General features: G+C 51.1%; 1 protein-coding gene across 1 annotated transcript; it reads right to left on the bottom strand.

Annotated features, from left to right (window-relative positions):
* Nucleotides 1-254: 254 nt before the first annotated feature.
* On the bottom strand, nucleotides 255-7,538 carry LOC121444321 (cytochrome c oxidase assembly protein COX19). The gene is made up of 3 exons (XM_041646144.1): nucleotides 7,406-7,538; nucleotides 5,195-5,306; nucleotides 255-1,965 (listed from the first exon to the last, which is right to left on the bottom strand). The coding sequence occupies exons 1-3, from the start codon at nucleotides 7,485-7,487 to the stop codon at nucleotides 1,881-1,883; spliced, it is 279 nt and encodes a 92-aa protein (XP_041502078.1). The 5' UTR covers nucleotides 7,488-7,538; the 3' UTR covers nucleotides 255-1,880.
* Nucleotides 7,539-15,187: the final 7,649 nt, after the last annotated feature.

The raw sequence follows: 15,187 nt of genomic DNA, 5'->3' as shown, positions 1-15,187 counted from the left end.
TGCTGTCCAGGTCTGTGGCAAGGATTCACTGCAGGCGACACTCTGCAGCTCTCCTGCCCTGCAGCTCACACACACATTCTGCACTCCCGTCAGTGAGCTTGGTAATTATGACCAAGGCTATGGTGACACTGTTGAGCTATAAAACCAAAGCCGACGGGTGACGGCACACCAAATGTGCAGTGTGAGCCATCACTGCTGACCTACGCTGTGTGGCTGGACTCAGCGAGTATGTGGAAACAAGCAGACCTTGGGGGTACCTGACCGTGGGTTTAATAACAAAGAGCCCTTCCGTGCAACACATCCATTGAGACCAACATGAACATGCAGAGTCCTCGTCCTCTCCCTGGTGGTTTTGTGTTTGTTTTTGAGAAAGGGTTTCTCTATGTAGTCCTACCTGTCCTGGAATTCACCATGTAGATCAGGCTGGTCTTGAACTCAGAGATTCACATGCCTCTGCTTCTTGAGTGCTAAAGGTGTATGCCACCACACCTGCACCCCTAACCCCCACTCTCACCACCTTTCACCAATCAGACAGAAGCCAGGCAAGCAGTCTGGGCTAGCCCTTCTCCGACAGCTCCAGAAGACACAGACCTAAGGGCACTTGAGCCTGGTGGCATCTGGCACTGGTATTTCGCTGGTGTCTTTGGACCCTGCACATGGCAAAAGCCCTCAGTCAGGCGCCTCAGCATGAAGGCGCCTGGATGTTCAAACACCCACAGCTCAGCACTGCTCACTGCACCCACGACAGGTCACCGTTCGGCACCTGGGGTCTCGAGCCAGCACTGGTAGACACGACTCACGGGGCTAACAGGCTGCGGAAGTGGAAAAGTAATTGGCACTAGCCTAGGTTCTACGGCACTGCTGGTGTGCCCTGTGGAGGCGCACAGTGAGTTCCTGAAAGAAAACCGGCTCAGAACGACCAGAAGACAACCCTCAGCATAAAGATACCCGCTGCTATACCAGAAAAAGGAGGGAGTTCAGTTGACGAGTTCCACCGAGCCTGGTGAACAGGGTTCAATCTCTGGGACCCACATATGTAAGGAGAGTAATGACCCCTGTAAGTTGTCCTTACACACACACACACACACACACACACACACACACACACACACACACACCGGACAGCGCTCCCCTAAATAAATAATATGCAAAATATGCAATTTAAAAATAAGTACTGTGCTGGGGACATGGTTCAGGTGGTGGGGTGTTTGCTGAGCATACAGGGAGCCCTGGGATCCATCCCCTAACACATGAACCAGGTGCAATGTGTACACCCCTAATCCCGGCTGTAGACTTGAAGGCAGAAGAATCAGGAGTTCAAGGTCATCCTTGGCTATGTAGGGAGTTTGAGTCCAGCTTGGGCTACAGGAGACCAAGCCTTAAAACACACAAAACAAGAAGTCAAGTATGTCAAAAGTCAAACAGTTTCCCACTTCCTACTTTGTATTCCAGTTTGGTTCAAAGAAAAGAACAGAGATGAAGGGAAACGAGCTGGCGTGCGTGCATCTGTGAGCACGAAAGGCGGACATTCCGACGTCAATGGTTTCACTGTCAGTTCTAGTATGAAGACTCGGGTCTGTGACAGGCTGAGCCAGTGTAGAAAGCTGTCCCAGGCTCTGTGGTGTGACGGCCACACTGGCCAGGACATCACATCGGAGTTCGGCCCTGAGGGGATCCTGTGACACACACAGTTGGAAAAATAAGACCACTGTCTGAGGGAAACTGAGGACAGCTGAGGAAGCATTTTGGGGTGCTCTCCAGTCCCCTTGGGGACTCCCTCCACTGAGCAGCACAGGTGAGCCTCGGGTCTCCTGGCTCTGTGGGCAGAAGGGCTCAGATCTGCTTCAGGCACCTGGGGAGCCGGCCCTGTGGTTTTTTTCTCAGCATTTGTCCTTGGCCTCCGGCTTCTCGTCCATCACATCTCTGAAGCCCAGCTTCTCCAGAGGCTCTGGGGCCATCAGCTGCCTGGAAGAGAAAGACGTTACCATGGGACCATGCTCTTATGTTCACTCATCTACCCAGCCTTCCGCACCCCCACAGAGAACAGGGTCCTCCCCACAGCGCGAGGAGCCCACAGGCCATGTGAGCCCCAATGTCCCTTCTACCACACGGTCAGCCCAAGTTCTCAAAGGCAGGGGCTGAGGACGAGGGTGAAGGCAGACAGTACATGACCCCAGGGGAGTGAGCAGAGCCTGGGAGAGCCAAGGCTTGGTACGTGTCCCCAGAATTGAGAAGGACCAGGGGTGGGAAGAGCAGGGCTGACCAGTGAGCTCCAGGCTGGCGAGATTCTGTCTCCAAAAGTGGGATGGGTGGCCTCTGACAAACAAAACCCAGGGCTGACACTCACACGCACAAAATGCATACACATGGAGGCAAAGGAATGCTTCCAATGTGCCTCTGTCTCCTAATGGAACCCACTTGGAAAGATGTTTGCAGCGCTTCAGCCCTGACTGCCTGTCCCAGCCCCACTCACTCCAGACACACTGTGTAGGATTTTCACATCCTCCTGTAACCTTTGCCTCTCTGGAGTGGGGACAGGAGGTCAAGGCTGGGCTGCACAGGCCAGCCCCTGAGGTTACTCAAGCCCATGAGGGCTATTTTAATTTAATTTTTATTTATTTTATTTTATCTTTGTTTTTTGAGACAGGGTTTCTCTGTGTTGTTCTGACTGTCCTGAAACTTGCTCTATAGATGAGGCTGACCTTAATCTCACAGAGATCCGACTGCCTCTGTCTCCCTAGTGCCGTGATTAAAGGTGTCATTACTGCCCAGTGTTTAATTTTTAATTGCATTTATTTACGTATTTGTGCGCACACGCTAAGTCAGCTTGAACTGTATGTTCGACAATTTCATTCCCAACTAGCCTAACAAAATAATAGAGCAGCCAAGCATGGTGTCATACACCTGATACACCCACCATCCTAACACTCAGGAGGCTGAGGCAGGAGGACTGCCAGAAGTTCTAGGCTAGCCTGTGTTATTAGACCTTGTCTAGACAATTAAAAAAAAAAAATCCAAACCCACCAACCACACAACGAAACCAAAAGAATCTTTCCACCACCAGACAAAACCAGAAGCATCTTTGTTTGCCTGCATTGCCTGGCTCAGGCCCCTGTAAGTCACAGAAGTAGGTGGGCCCTTCCTTCTGGGCTCTGAGGCACCCGTTCTACACAGTGCTAAGTGTGGCACAGATGCATGGGGACTAGGAGGTCCAAAACTAGTTCATCCCACTGACAACAGGCAAGAAGTCCCTCTGCTGGTCCTGCCCAGAAGCCTTGCCCATAGACCAGTCGCTTCCTCAGGGGACCCCAAACCAACCACATCCTCAGAACAATCATAGGTAGGAGCCACTGTGATCTGTGCCAGGTGTGAGAGTCAAAACAAGTCTGCTCAACTTTTTTCTATTTTTGGCAGAGAGGATACTGTAGGTAGAATCCGGGGCCACACAGACTCTGAAATGTATTACTACTGAGCCACACCCCAGCCCCTCACTGGGGGATCTAGGCACGTGCTCTACCACTGAGCCACACCCCAGCCCCTCACCGGGGGATTCTAGGCAGGTGCTCTACCACTGAGCTATATCCTCAGCCCTGTTTTTTTTCTCATTATTTTGAGATAGGATCTTAATAAATTTCCCAGATTTTTTTTTTAAACGTTTGACTTTATTTTTGTAAGATTTATTTATTATGTATACAGTGTTCTGGCATGTATGCCTATGCACCAGAAGAGGGCACCAAATCCCATTATAGACTATTGTGAGCCACCATGTGGTTGCTGGGAATTAAACTCAGGACCTCTGGAAAAGCAGCCAGTGCTCTTAACCTCTGAGCCATCTCTCCAGCTTGCCCAGATGGTTCTTGAACTCATTCTCTAGCCCAGGCTGACCTCACAACTCTCCATCCTCCTGCCTCAGCCTCTTGGGCCAAGGGGATGGCAGACCTAAGCTACAGGCCCCAGTCTTGCTCTCACTTGCTGTATTCGCCCAGCTTGTCCGTGAAAACCTCTCCTTCTGCAGACACCAAGACACAGGGGCTGAGCCTAGGGAAGGCAGGAACCTGCTCACATCCTTGTCCCTAGGCAGGCGTCGCTCTGTCCCTCTTCTAAAGCTCAGCAGAGCCAAGAAGAAATTCTTGGCCACCTTCTGAGGCTACAGGCAGTCACCCTGAGGCTCCGTGGGAGCCATGTGCCACCTGGAAGCAGTGAGATCAGGACAGACTCAAGCACTGTTTGCAGTGGCAGGACAAGGCCTTACAGTTAGTCATCCCCACTGCTGGAGTCGAAACCTCACACTGTAACCCCCACATGCCTACACCTCATGGACTTGTCTGGGTTTGTTGACCAAAGAAAGCAGGCTTAAGTGGAGCACTGGCATCTCGCATCTTGAGAGACTGAGGTGCCTGAATTCCTGTGTGTGCAACTGCAACAGACCCCTCCCCCACGCAGTGACACACTACCTGCTTCTTCATGTTCAGGGCTAGAATGGCTCTCATTCTAATGCAAAGCTCCACGGATCGCTATTTTTGTTCTGTTTAAACTTGGGGGAGCGCAGGCATCGCCATCCATCACCGCTTAAGTCTCCTATTGTGCCCGTTACATTCCAAACAGCTTTCAAGGGAAGGGACGAGGCAGTGCATGTTCTTACGGGCTGAGAACATGAAAGGCATGAAAACCTGTCGGCTCAGTCAGCGCTGCTGTGATGGATGATTCTGAGAGCTTAATGAGAGGGACAAAGCTCCGAAGAATGGGGCCGTGGACGGGGCTGTCACTCACAAAGGGGTTCCCAGGACAGCTTGGCAGCCTCGGTGCCACCTCACCTGCTAAGCATTGACTTCTTCCAGCAAACATCAGCCACTGTGATGTGGCTGAGAAGATAAAACAGACCTGAGTTCTTTCCCCAGAACCCTCATAAAGAAAGCTGGGTGTGCTGGTATGTTTACAATCCCAGCACTGGCAGGCAGGAATGGGAAGATCCCTTGGCTTGCCTGTGGCCAGCCTAACCTCATTAGTAAACTCCAGGACAGCAAGAGACCTTGTCTCAAAAAACACAGTGGGAACTGGGGAGATGGTCAGCATCTCTTGCTTGCTGTCATTCAGAGGGCCAGGGCTCAGCTCCCAGCACCCATATGGTGGTTCACAACACCCTACACACACCGAGGGATCAGAACTCAGGTCCGAATGTGATGGTGGTACTCACCTTTGCATCCTGCACATTAAATACTCTTTAGATTCATTTCTGCACAAAGCATTTTCAAAATTCTTGTCACGGAGACACTTCATGAATTTTTCTTTAAAGCTTTTACATTCACCTAGGAAAAAAAGGAAGACAGTGTCCTGTTTGCAAAGAGAAGACTCGACCTGCTCACTTGGCGGCCTTGGGGCAGTGCTATGGTTTCCATCAAAATTTGTTTCCTTCCTGGGCTCTGGATGTGGGATAGAGTGCATGCTTGGCATACAGTCCCCTGGGTTCAATCCTCATCACTTCAAAACAAAAAACAAAACAAGGGGTGAAGAGATGGCTCACTCGTTATGAACACCGGCTGTTCTTGTACAGGAAATGAGTTTGGTTCACCAACGGTACTGCACACACATCATGTATACCCTCAGATGCACACACCCCTACTCAGATGCACACACATCCACTCTGATGCACACACATATACTCAGATGCACACGCATCCATTCTGATGCACACGTATATACTCAGATGCACATGCATCCACTCTGATGCACACGTATATACTCAGATGCACACGCATCCACTCTGATACACACGCACATACTCAGATGCACACGCATCCACTATGATGCACACGCATATACTCAGATGCACACGCATCCACTCTCATATACTCAGATGCACACACATTCACTCTGATGCACACACATAGACTCAGATGCACACACATACACATAAAGTTAAAATTTTCAAATAAAATTTTAAAAATGGAAAATTTCCCAAAGAAATGTTGGTAAAGAAATAATCTAAGGAGATTAAATGACTCAGTGGGCAAAGGTACTTGCTACCAAGACCAGCAACATGAGTTTGATCTCCAATACTCATGTGGTAGAAAGAGACACCCCCCACACTTCCACAAGTTATGCTTTGGCCACATGAGTACCATGGCACACCCTCAAACACACTAAATAATAAATATGATTTAAAAATACAATAATCTCTAAAGCTGTCTCTGGAAGATCATAGTGTCAGCAACATTTCTTAGGGTTGTTTCTGTTTGTGGTAGGTTTAGTTTTTTTTTTTTTTTTGGTTTGTCTTTCTTTCTTTTTTAAGAGCTGAAGACTGAATTCAGGGCTTCCGTTTCTGTGCATGCTAGGCCCCAGTTCATGAGACTATCCCCAACCCTCTCTGGGTTGTTTATGGTTTTGTTCCTTCACAGGCTCCAGTTTTCCAAAAGGACATTATCTGTAGACTTCAGAACTGTGAATAGCAATCCTCTGGGCAGGAGTCACAGCTCAGAGGTGGAGCACTTGCCAAGTCCGGGTTCCAGCCTCAATATTAGACATCAAACGCTTTTTGAAAATATTTCTTTGCCTAATTTTCACTGAAGACCTAGAGCCTCAAGCTGGGGAGTGAGGGTGGCTCCTGGGCTGGCAAGAGAGAAACCTAACATCGAGACCCGGAAGCAATCCGGGAGTCCCGTCACCATCCTGGTTACATCGGATCCAAGTCTGCGCTCTCAGTTGGAAGGACCATGCCATGGCAGGTGGCTCTCTGACTCAGTTTCCCTGCCTGCACCCACACAGGGCTCTGAGCATGCCCAACCCCACAATCTGAGAGGTGGCTGGAGTCAAACTGCTCTGCACTCCAAGGTCCAGTACTTCAGGCTCCACCCACCAGATCTAGCATCCCAGGTCCTGGTACCCAAATCCAACAGACCTGACCCCGCCACTCAGATCTATCACCCCACATGCTATCTCTCAGATCCAGCACCCCACACCCTGGCCCTCAGTACCCCATTCTCTGTCGTGCACATCGAACTCCTCAGACAGTGCACCTAAAGTCCAGCACCTCTGACCCTAGCACCCAGATCTAGCATCCCAGGCCCTGCCATCCGGATCCAGTACCCCTGAACCTGCCATCTATCACAGAGAAACAGCACTTCAGACTCTGCCACCCAGACTGAGTGCCCAGAGCCTAAATCCAGATCCAGCACCCCTAACCCTGTCACCCAATCCCAGCGACGCTGACCCTGCTATCCAGAACCAGTATCCCAGACCCTGCCATCCACATCCAATTCTCCTGTCTCTGTCACCTGTCACCGAGAAACAGCATTCCAGACCCTGCTCCTCAGACTCAGCACCCCAGACGCTGCCACCGAGACTGAGTACCCCTAACCCTGCCACCCAATCCCGGGCCACCGGCAGCCTGAGCCTCGCCTCGCCTCACCGAAGTGGTCCAACGGGAAGCTTCCTTTGTCTGGTGGCCGCGGCTGGAAGCTTTTGGTCCCGAAGTTCATTGCGGTCGACATGACGGCGGAATCGAGAGCAGTGCGCAGCGGCAACGCAGGGCGGACGGCCGAGCACCGAGCAGGCCCGGGAAGTGCCGAGCTAGTCGAGCGGTGGGCCTGCCCCTCCCCACCCTGCCCCGCTCCTCCCGTCTAGGCCCCGCCCCCGCTGTGCTCTGATAGGGCGCAGTGGTGGCCGCAATCAGAAGCTTTTCAGTCCTCCTTTCTGCAAAAGGCCAGCCAGCTTTTGGTACCAAAGAGCGAACATGGCTGGATAGGTGCAGCCCTTTGCCCGAGGACACCAGTTTGTGCCCCGGGGTCTTCATCCCATCCAGTTGTCTGCCAGGAACTGAGTTTCTCATATGCTCAGAGGGTCTAATCAAGGCAAGAAGCACACTAAAGGAGAGAGTGGCTAACTTCTTGTGGGTGTTGCGACACAGTGCCACAAACGGGTTTTACAGTCAGAAATTAAGGCAGGGTATAGTGCTTCAAACCTGTAGTCCCAACTGGGGAGGCTGAGGCAGGAGGATTGCCTGACTTTTAGGCAAACCTGGTCTTCACAGCAAGACTCATTCTCACAGAACAAAACTGCCGCAAAGGGCATCTCCTATGGTTCAAGAGACTAGACATCTGAGCCTAAGGTGTGGGCCATTAGCCCCATTGTGGGCTGCTGTCCTGGCAGCCTGCTCCAGGGAGCCCAGGTGCCCCCCTCCCCCCCGGATGTTCTGTCAATCTTGGGGAATTCTGGATTGCTAGAAGCAATGCTCCTCCTGTGCCCCCACTTCTGGTGGCGTTCTCACCATGTGTCTGTGTCCAAGCACTCCTTATGTGAGGCCACGGCCACATTGGAGTAGGGCCATCCCACTAAATTTTTTTCTCTTTATTTCTTTTCTTTTTGTTTTCCATTTGTATTTTTGAGACAGGGTTTCTCTGCATAGCCTTGGCTGTCCTGGAACTCTCTCTGTAGACCAGGCTGGCCTCAAATTCAGAGAGCTGCCTGTCTCTGCCTCTTGAGTGCTGGGATTAAAAGTGTTCACCACCATGCTCACTCATCGGAACAATTTCAGCCTCAGCTGCTCAAAATCTGCCGTGACATTATTTCAGATGAGGCCATCAGGTCCTGGGGGGTGCTGTGCCATGGGGATTTGGAAGGAATGTTCCGTGGTAACGGGATGCAGTCCACTGACTTGCTACGGCAACAACACCTGTCCCCAGAACCCTGCTTTCCAGCTGGGGACAGAGAAGCCCACTTGCTCCCTGCCTCCCAACACTGGCTGTGATTGTGGGGTGCTGTCTATCATTCCATCTCAACCACAGATGGTCTCTATGTCACACAGTCATCCCGACCCTGGCAATGAGCAACAATGGGCTCAGAGCAGCCCCTCGGGCCGCTGTCCTCTACAATCCTCTGACGGACCCCAACATCCCTAATAATTCCCAGGGACTGCTGAGAGGTGGTTGGCCAACAGATCTTAAGCCTCACCCCAGCGCCCACTCTCTTTTACCTTGCTGGACCGCCCCCCCCTCCATAGCCATCCATTGGTCTCCTTGCTGAGTCTCATGCTGGCTTCCTGTGTGGGAGTTTGGATTTAGCTTCCAGTGTCCAGACCTATAGGCTGCCTTGCAGAAGGGTACCACCTCCTTAACCCAAACCTCCTAGTTCAGTTTACCTCTCAGGAAGGGGCCTGGGAAGATGGCTTAACAGGCAAGAGTACTTGCTTTATAAGCATGAAGACCTGAGTTCAAATCTCTAGAGCCCATAAAAAAAGAAAAGAAAGTCACCCGGCCTAAATCCCCAGCACTGTAAGGGATTGGGGTGTGCTGGCTGCCAGCCTACCTCCAGGGTCAGCAAACACCTTGTCACAAGGGGATAAGGTGAACAGGACGCCTGACATTCTCCTCTAGTTTCCACATGTGCATGGGGTACACACATACACACATATGCCACACACATTTGCACACATGTGCATACACACACACACACACACACACACACACACACACACACACGAGCGTGGCCAGGGAGACTCCAGAAGGAAAACTGTACTTTGTTCTTGTTATATTAACAACCCTTTCCCATCTTTCCCATGCCTGGAACCAGGGGCCACACACTGAGTTACTCAATTTTTTTTTTTTGAGCTGTGAAGAATAGTGACTTTTGTGACTCAGCAAGCAAGCAGCCCTTTCTTCTTAAAATGAAAGGATATTTCTGTCCCTGAGGTGGCAGGACCTCGGTCAGGCAGCCCAGAAATACCAAGAAAGCAGGCAGGGACTGGTGTCTGGGCCGTGACAGCAAGCTTTTAATCCGCATTTCTAGGAAACGGGTACTACCTTGTATGAGCTTTTTTGGTTGTTGTTTGTAGCTCTGGCTGGTCTCAAACTCACTGAGATCTGCCTCCTAAGTGCTGGCTTCCTAAGTGTTGTGATCAAAGGTGTGCACCACCACACCCAGCTGTTTAGCTGAGGGAAGTGTGTGTGTGTGTGTGTGTGTGTGTGTGTAGTTGGATACACCTGTGTGTGCACATGTGGCGGCCCGAGCAGGATGCTAAGCATCTTCTTCCGTATTGCTTTAAGGTAGGGTCTCTCTCTGAATTGGAAGCTCACCATTTTTTTGGCAAAGCTGGTTGGCTAACAAGCTCTCAAGATCCACTTGTCTGTGTGTCCTCCAGTCCTGGGGTTCCTGGCATGCACAGCCATGCCTGGCTTTTTTTTTTTTTTGAGACAGGGTTTCTCCGTAGCTTTTTTGGTTCCTGTCCTGGAACTAGCTCTTCTAGACCAAGCTGGCCTCGAACTCACAGAGATCCGCCTGCCTCTGCCTCCCGAGTGCTGGGATTAAAGGCGTGCACCACCACCGCCCGGTTGCATTCCTGGCTTTTTATGTGGATGCTAGCATTTCAAACTCAGACCCTCATGGTTGTGTATAGCAAGCACCTATACTTACTAAGCCATCTCCCCATCTTTAGAGACAGAATCTCTCACTGACCCTAAAGCATCCTAATTCAGGAGACTGGCTAGCCAACGAGCCAGTAAACCCCAGGGATCTGCTAGTCTTACTGGTCATCACTGGGAATGCTCAGGTGATAGGTTTTCCATAACCCCATAACAGGTTTCTCTGCCGACCCAGTAAGCCAGATCAAGCTGAATTAAAAAGCAAAAGACCAGGTATATTCGAGCAAAGAAACTCCCGGGTGAGTCCTCCAGCTGCCAGAGATCTGGCAGGGGAAGGGACAGGAGAGGAATCACATAGTCTGTCCGAAGGAGAGGGCTTGAATACTCTGTAAGTTCCAAATGCTGACTAGTCCTCCACAGACTGGGTTCGTTCCCAATCGTGGTAGGCGGGGTTTGAGAAGCTAGCAGCCTAGTGGGAGGAGCCACACCATGGGAAATGTGGAACTGGACTCATAGCTGTAATGGTTGTTCTGTCTCTTTAAGAGACAAGCCATGACCACTCCCTCCCCCATCCGCTGAGGCAGGCTGATCTTCAGCTTCCAGACTGAGCTCACTCTCTTTTCCATCTTCCTCTTGGAGAGGCAGCTTCGCTTCTGCCTCTCTCCCCACTTCTCTGCTTACCCCCTTCTCTGTCTCTTTCTCCTCTTCTCTCTCTCTCTCTCTGTCCCCTCCCCCTTCCCCTCCATAACGCCCTGAATAAATATTAAACCTCACTCTGCATGTCGTGTCTATCCATGTCTCTGTCTCCTGCCCGCCTGCCATGTGTCTCCCTGCCTGGGACCAGCCACTGCTTGGGGACCTGCAGCCATCTCTGCCTGGGACTGGCTGCCCCAGGGCCTGCTGTCTGCTGCCACATGGCCCACTACCACCATTTGGGACCTACAGCATTTCTGCTGCCTACTTCTGCTGGGGATCTTGCAGCATTTTTTAAAAAAATTATAAAACTAGCAGCCCCTCTGAGAGGGCAGGGTTTGGAGAGAGAATTGGGCTGAGCTGGAGAGCCAAATGAATATCATGTATCAAGCATTTGGCTTTCCTAAGGATGCTGGGGATCTAAACCCAGGTCACCACGCTTGCAACGGAAGTACTTTACCAAGGAAGCCATCTGTCCAGCCCTGAGATGTTTCTTTTTTATATATAATTTTCAGTTTACGTGTCTGAAAGGTGGTGACAGAACTCCCAGCTTTGACCTGATGTTGTACTACAGCAGCCCACTCAGGCTGACAACAGGAATGTGGCTGTGTCCTTGGACTGTGTTCTACACCTAGGTTCTCCCAGGTCACCCAGGCTTCCTCCCAAAGCTGGGTGGGAACTCCATCTCTTTATAACCTAGCCTGCTGAGAGCTCCAGCATCCCCCAAAGTGCCTCTAGAGCCAAGTGTGGGAAATACAGACCCCTCCAACCCTTCTGATAACAACACAACATTGTATTACATAAAGGACATATGATCGGGAGCATCTTGCGTGGCCATCTTTGGTGGATACTCAGGTCAAGGCCAGATGGAACCTGAACCAGGAATCAGAGCTCTGCAACCGTCAGCCTGGCCCCAAGTAAGTCTGATGAGAACAGACCCTCAGTGGATTGAGCAACCACGCTGGAGACAGTTGGCGCCACACCTTTGCAGGGTGTGGGGAAATTCCATAAAAACTTAAAAAGGGAACAGCCTGGGGCTGGAGATGTAGCTTAGTAAAACTAAGATTTAATCCCCAACACTGAAGAAAAAAAAAAAAGAAAAAGAACAGCTACAGGCATGATGGTACCTACCATGCCAGCCAGCACTCTTGGGAGGAGGAGTTAATGATCAACCCAAACTATACGTAGACTCTGTCTCAAAACCTTAGAAGTGGGATGTAATTCAAGGTGCCTATTTAACATATCACAACGGGCCTGACCACCAGGTTCTCCCAATATTCCTCAGTCCCTAGTCTCTACCTGTGACAGGGCATATAGCTGGCATGCCCTGCCCGCACCCCAAATTTCTCCAGCCTAGGGGTTGGGCTGCCCTTCTCTCAGCTGCCCTAATTTAGATAATCCAGCAATTTTGATGACCTGGTTCTTTTTCTTTGTTTTGCTTTTTTCTTTCTTTCTTTCTTTCTTTCTTTCTTTCTTTCTTTTTCCCTTGAGACAGGGTTTCTCTGGGTAGCTTTGGAGCCTTCCCTGGCACTCGCTCTGCAGACCAGGCTGGCTTCGAACTCACAGAGATCATCCTGCTTCTGCCTCCCGACTGATGGGATTAAAGGCATGTGCCACCACCACCCAACAACCTGGCTCTTTTTGCCTACCCACCCCTGCCTCTCCTGGCTTTCCCCTATCCTCTCTCCCCTTCCACCTCACATTGCCCAGCTCAGGATCACAGACTCTCCTAAACGTCCCTGCCTCTGGCTATGCTCTCCCTCGTATCTACAATAAACCTTCTCCAGTCTGACCTAGGGGCAGTCATGTCCTTTTGATTTCTTAATTCTTTTTTCATTCATCGAGCACCTGCTCGGAAGCCCCCAGTGAGGGGCTGAGAAAGTGCTGCAGTACAGAGAACTTGTCTAGCAAGGCCCTGGCTTTGATTCCAAACCCCGCCCCCAAGAAATGACAACGAACCCCGCACTTCATGCAGGCGTCCATCCCTTTGCTCAGAATCCACTCTGCAACATCTCTTGCAGGTGTGCGCAGTACCAAGCCTCACTATACAGGCCAAGCTGGCTCAGAGCTCGCCATCTTCCTGCCTTTGCATCCGCACTGCTGAGATCACAGGTGTGCCCCCCTCCCTCTGCTTTACCCTGCTTTTTACTCTGCTGCAGGCTAGGAATACGAACGTTCATGCCCACCGTGCCCAGCCCAGAAGAGGAGGCCCGTGTCTAATTCTAGGTACACAGTCATGTTAAAAACAGCATTAAGCAATGTATGATGGATTGAGGGACACACTGGGCTGGAGGAAACTGCGAGGTGACTGATGCTTGCTAGTTTAATTGCGGTAAAGGCCCAGACACATGCCAAAACACATCCGAAACTGTTTAAAATCCCTCTCCCCACCTTTTTTGTTCTCCGCTCCAGTGGGTGGAGCCCTGGGCCTGGTGCACGCTCAGTGAGTGATCTGCTGCTAAACTGTACCTAGCTGCAGCCCAGATTGTGTGCGCTATGCATGTGGATTTGTGTGCGTTGATGACATTGTAAGTGCTGGGGGTGGATGAGTAAGCATGAAGACTTATTTTCTATTCCCAAACCCATGTAAAGCCAGGCAAAAGCGTGTGGCATGCACTTGTCTTCACAGCACTGAGAAGGCTGAGACAGGACAGCCTCTGCTGGCAAGCTGGGCAGTCAGTCTAGTGGGACTGGTGAACTCCAGGACAGTGAGAGACCCTGTCTGTATAAACGAGGTAGGGCTTGGGAGATGGCTCAGGGGCGAAGATGCTTGTTGGGCAAGTTTGAGGATTCCCAGATTCTATGTAAAAATGGATGTGGTAACTTTCACATGTGTAATCCCAGGGCTCCTTCAGCAAGACCAGAGGTGAGGATGGGAGAAATTCCAGAAGCCCTTGGGCCAGCTAATCTGTTATATGCAGCTGCAAAAAAGAGACCATCTCAAATAAGGTAGAAGGTGAGAACTGACACCAGAGGTCATCCTTTGACCTCTACACACATGCTGTGGTACATATGTACTTGCAACATATGAACATGTACGTGTGGGCACGTAACACACACACACACACACACACACACACACACAGACTCTTTCAACTGGGCGTGGTGCACACTAACAATCTAAACCCTAGGGGAGGAGAGGCTGGAGGATTAAGAGTTCAAAGTCAGCTTCAGTCAGGTAGTAAATTTAAGGCCAGCCTGAGCTACTTGAGTGATGAAAACCCTTTATCAAATAAACAACAACAAAAATCCTTCCCCTAAATAGCCCTCAAGCTAGCTGGGTAGTGTTGCCCGTAATCCCAGCCCTTGGAAGGAAGAAGCAGGAGGATTTGGGCCACACCAGTCATGGATGCTCCAGCCTTCCTCTAGGGCCCCAGGAAGGAGATGCTCACATAAACCTGGACATCAGATCACTTTACTCGCCCAGGCAACTTTGGGGTGACCTTCTGTGGATCTTTAGGGACTCTCATGCTGGCAGCGAGCTCATGTCTGCTCTTGGAGGGGTTGCAGACTCCAGCCCTGACCACCCTGACACCTCTCCTGGCTTCTCTACACCTACTCCTCATCACATTGTCCCCGACAGTCAGGCAAATCTCAGCTCACTAGCTGCAGTACAGACTCCATAAAACACCATCTGCCTTGACTCCCCCCCCCCCCCCGCCAATGCATAGTCGATGGCAAACGGAGTTGTACCAGTCTTGCCCTGGAATTGTGATGGCACGATCCCGCTGTTCCCTCTGCCTCTGATTTCCACAGCCCTGACAGCCAAGGCTGGCACACCGTGAGTGCTCAGGAAGTGCTCCCTGCAGGCAGCAATTATGCAGATTTCCCTGGCTGGGTTGGATCCCTGCCGTGGATGCCCAGTAAGTGGCTTTGGCAACAGTTGAAGTACGGCCCAGACATCTACAGTGGTGACAAGGAACTGTCCCAGCCCAGGCTCATGCTGTTCCAGGGAATAGAGGTGCTAGGTTCACAGTGCAGGTGAGATGCAGTCTAGGTAAGCTTTGCTCCACAAGTCATACAGGGGAGCAAGACCTGGGTGCAGGGAGCGGGGATGGCTTCTGCTTCAGCTCAGCATTTGTGCAGGGTGTGGATGACACCCCAGGGGACAGGCCCCATGGTGAGGGGCCCTACTGGAGGTC

Source organism: Microtus oregoni, unplaced genomic scaffold (assembly GCF_018167655.1).
Source record: "Microtus oregoni isolate MIOR12 unplaced genomic scaffold, Mior012 000003F_ref0000135, whole genome shotgun sequence".
NCBI lineage: Eukaryota > Metazoa > Chordata > Mammalia > Rodentia > Cricetidae > Microtus > Microtus oregoni.
The sequence above is the reverse complement of the archived record's forward strand: the minus strand, read 5'-3'. Positions and strand labels throughout refer to the sequence as shown.